Source organism: Galeopterus variegatus, unplaced genomic scaffold (assembly GCF_000696425.1).
Source record: "Galeopterus variegatus unplaced genomic scaffold, G_variegatus-3.0.2 Scaffold38, whole genome shotgun sequence".
Lineage (NCBI taxonomy): Eukaryota > Metazoa > Chordata > Mammalia > Dermoptera > Cynocephalidae > Galeopterus > Galeopterus variegatus.
In genome coordinates this window covers 298,176-302,281 of record NW_007726149.1, presented here as the reverse complement: position 1 = coordinate 302,281, position 4,106 = coordinate 298,176, and the positions used below count along the sequence as shown (strand labels likewise).

Sequence of the window (4,106 nt, the reverse complement as noted above, 5' to 3'; positions counted from 1 at the left end):
GGTGGGTGGGTGTGGGTGTGGGTGTAAATGGAGAGAATGAACAGCTGGAGGGGCCATAAACAGAAAGTGAGAATTTCCAGGTCATGCATTTAAAGAACAAGTAAGTTTCACTGCAGTTGACAATCTGTACCAAATTCTGAGAGCAAGAAGGTGAAATTTACTTGCCCCAGAGAATGAGAGAGAGAGATGCTTGAAATGGTACAAAGCTTGAACCTGACGTTTTCTCCCTGGAACTGCCAGCGACTAGACTTTCACAGCTGCAAACTAGCAACCCCTAGGAAACTAGAGTTAAATATTCCTAAAACAGAAATCTAGTTCTGTTATGAAACTGTTCATTATTTCACCTCCTGACAGCCACAAAAATCAGCAGAACTCAGAAGATGAGCAAGTAGCATTTTTAATGAAATTCAAATCCAGAGTCTTTGGAGGGTTTTCATTGCTAGCCTCCAGAGCTCACTATTATCAGCTATATTAATGCAATTAGTCAGGGAAAGATGGAGGATATGGGAAAATTCTGAACTTTTGTGTTTCTTCTTTAACTTCCCCTTTTCCCTGAGAAACATTTAATTCTGAATAAGGTAAAGGTAAAAAATAGAAGTTTAATAGTACCTAAATAGGTTTTACATAATAATGTAAGGAAACTATAAATATATATATATTTTTATTTTTCCTCAACTGTAAGATACTTGTAACAACATTAGAACACTTTATGACAGATATTAGTCACTGCTGTATATCACAAAATTGCCCATGCAACTAGAAGAAAATGCAAAATAAAGCATCCTAAAATTTACCTACTACAATAAGAAATAATCTTCTTATTAATCATTGGGTCCCAATCATTATCTGAAAGTGTGCCATTTTGCTTAAAGAAAAGAAATGAAGTCAGGCACTCAATCCATGAACGCATTGCTCGTTTTAATAACACCCCTATGAGTTTTGGGTTTCAAATCACTTTCCTCAGGAAAAGGGGCATAATCATATGTTTTTCTATTGAACTGCATTCTTTTATAAACATTCGAAAGAGTGTGTCTGCTTTACAAATGAAATAGTCGATATCAAGAGCAGTAACAATAAAAATATATGCCTATTTTTATACTATTACTGGTTTATAAAGCAATCATCTATAATGCTCTCATCTACAAGGATGGAATATGATATAGAATTGTTACCAAGGAAACAGTGAAGTTAAACTGCATATAAACTCTCAAGCAGTTTAATAACCAGAAAATTAGAAGAACAGGAAAAAACATCTCCAGATAGAACGATGACACACTGTGCCGCCCACAGTGGATACAATCAGGGGTCATAACTCAAACAGATGATGTAAAGGGTCCCAACTACTTGCCAGCTGTTCCAACGCTTGGCAGCAAAATTTCTTTTAAATGATCATCATAAGACGATACTGGGTTTTTGAGGGGCAATTTGAATTCTGATTTTTCACATGATTTATAGGGCACAGATTCTAGGAACAAACAGCTAAATGTAGGTACCTTGAAAAGTCAAAAGATGCAGTTTATTAATTCCAGTGTGGATTAATATTCTCTTGGAATTCTCTGGAATTACCACTATCTTTACTGACAGATAAGATACTAAGCAAAAATCAGTTAAAGCAAATGCTTTCTGAATTAACACTTAGAAACTCATGCGGGTAGGAACCAAAGGCAAGGCTAAGACCCAGGGTAACTACGTGTGTTTGCCTCTAACCCAAGAGAATTTTAAGCACTCAAGTAACCACACTGATCAAAGCTAAATCCTTTAGGAAGATTATCCATTCTGAAATCAGGAAAATCCTGCTGTGTAAGCACTTTTATGCTTCACCTTTGAGAAAAGAATTTGATTTCTGTAACAGTATTTAAAACACGGGCTTTCTTCTTTTAAGCACAGAAACAAGCAACTGCAAACATGTGCTTGTGCATACGGGTGACCCTCTAAACGTATTTCTATTTCAGTTTAACGACCATCCCTGAGTTCACACTGAGGAAAAAGAATTCCTATGGGTGGAAAATTTTTTAATCGGCACATCAGCTCAGAACATGTGCATTTTCTTGCTTTAGAATAAATACTCTACTGGATCACATTAAGGATGGAAAGTGAAATTCACACTCATTTACTAAATTTTAAACTTTCTTTAAAATATGATATGAATCCCTCCACAACCTGGCTTGGATATTGCAAAATCTCAGATTGGTGACTATCAATTTAGCAAAATGAGACCAGACTTTAGCAAAATGATTATAAAACATCTTTTCACTGACACTCAGCACTGTCCTACCCAAAGCTCCAAAGTTTAAGAACTAAATCAAGGCTCTAGATGTTTTATTAATCTTGTTGGTTTTAGCATTTGAAGCCACTGAAAACTACCTCGGTTACTTAAACTATACTATTGGTTGAATGCCTCTTTCCCTTTAGCAATATTTCTGTTGTCACACAGAGGGCACCAGGCAATCTCTAAACTTGCCCACAGCTGTTTGCCAACCATCGTTCATTATTTGACGGCTGTTTATAAACCAGCCACAGGCAAGGCATGCAGGAAGTTAATGGAACAGTGATGTGAAGCCGTGGCTCTCTACAATACCAGTGTGAAACCAAACAATTTGCCACACTGCAATCATCCCCTACTTAACACATCAGTCTTCTGGTCTGCAGGGCAACACCTCTTTATGGGCTGCTCTAAGACAGACATATTTACCCATCAACTGTATACCTACAGTATACCCAGAAAGAGTAAGTTACATGGGGCTGCGTTTCCTGGGGATACTTGCTCCTGATATGAAGACTGACCCATGTGAGTAAAGAAGGAAAGCAGAGATGGGCAGGAAGAACAAAGACCTGTGGATGTTAGAGAGAATGGCAACATCCAAACTGAACGTTTCTGAAGTGGCCCAAATGTAATTTTGCAAAGCAAAGTCAACATACATTTCCACCTCAAGCTACTGGAGGCCACTCATCCCTGCCTGATGCAATCAACACAGTCTCACTCTGACACTAAGGAATAAAGGAAAATCTTGAATTATTCTCTCCAAATTGCAAGCAAGTCTTTAAGCTGCATCTTGGAAAAACCCAACTGTCTACCTCCCGGGCCTTGGTGGTAGCTGTCATCAGGAGCTCCAGGGGCAGAAGGTCAGTCCTTCCAGAGACTTGGGCAGAGAAGTTTGGGCATGGTTTTTTAAGACCTCTCAGATCTGGCTCTTCCCACTTAATGACACACTGCAAGAACCACAGACCTTACTTCGTGGGTTCAATGAAGACTTCAGAAGCACAAGCAGGGCAGACCTTGGAGGAATGCTCTGACCAGGCGATACCTAGGCAGCCCAGGAGCAGGACTGTTCCTCTTCTATCAGCACTGCCCAAGACATCTACCTGAATCGACGGTTATTCTTCAGTTTCAGCAACATGGCCACTTGGGAACAAATTTCTAAATCTTTCAAGGCTTAAGAGTATATAGTTACCCAAAGAAAGGCTGATGGTCTTTCTCTTCTATCTCCATGCCTTCACTATTTAGGTCGCTGCGGAGAACACCTGGGTCAACCTAGGAGCTGAGATTTTTTGGGGGAGGGGTGGAGGTCTGATTTTGGGGGGGCGGGAGGAAGTGGGGCACTTTTGGTCGTTGCTGCTGGAAAGGCACGCACCGAGCCCTTCTGGCCTTCCCTAACAGTAGCAATTACACATGGGACCCCTGAATTATACGTGGGACCCCAAGCACCACTGGGGCTTTTCCTAAGGGAAAACAAACTGTCGTGAATATAGGTGTGTGCGTGAGGGCGTGCGTGCATCTCTCTGTGTGCTCTGCACCCGTGGATGCACAAGCCCCACCAGCCAGTGAGAATAAGTTGAACGCTGCAGCCCCTGGCCGCCTCCTTTTCGGTCCTAGCACAAGCCCCGCCGCTCTCTTCAGCGTTTGCTTCTCCCCAGTCTTCCGAAAAATAAACACCAAGTTGCCCGCGCGGCGGCCCCGGGTGCAAATGGAACCGGCGCAGCGCCTACCTCGAGAGCTTTGCAATCTTCACAAAGCTGAAGACATCCATGCAGGCGGTCGGGGACCCCCGAGCGCGGCGGCTTCGTCTCCCCTTCTCACGCCAGCAACGGCAGCCTCGGCAGCCCCA

At 41.9% G+C, this 4,106-nt stretch overlaps 1 protein-coding gene across 2 annotated transcripts in view; it reads right to left on the bottom strand.

The window, feature by feature from the left end:
- The window catches only part of FRMPD4 (FERM and PDZ domain containing 4), a 587,189-nt gene extending 583,089 nt beyond the window's left edge, over window positions 1-4,100 (bottom strand). The window contains exon 1 of one of the 2 annotated variants that reach the window (XM_008571308.1): window positions 3,988-4,100. In XM_008571308.1, the coding sequence (XP_008569530.1) occupies window positions 3,988-4,028 (41 nt within the window). In that variant the 5' untranslated portion in view covers window positions 4,029-4,100. The remainder of the gene's footprint in view (window positions 1-3,987) is intronic. The other variant, XM_008571302.1, reaches the window with a different exon arrangement.
- Between the last annotated feature and the right edge of the window lie 6 nt (window positions 4,101-4,106).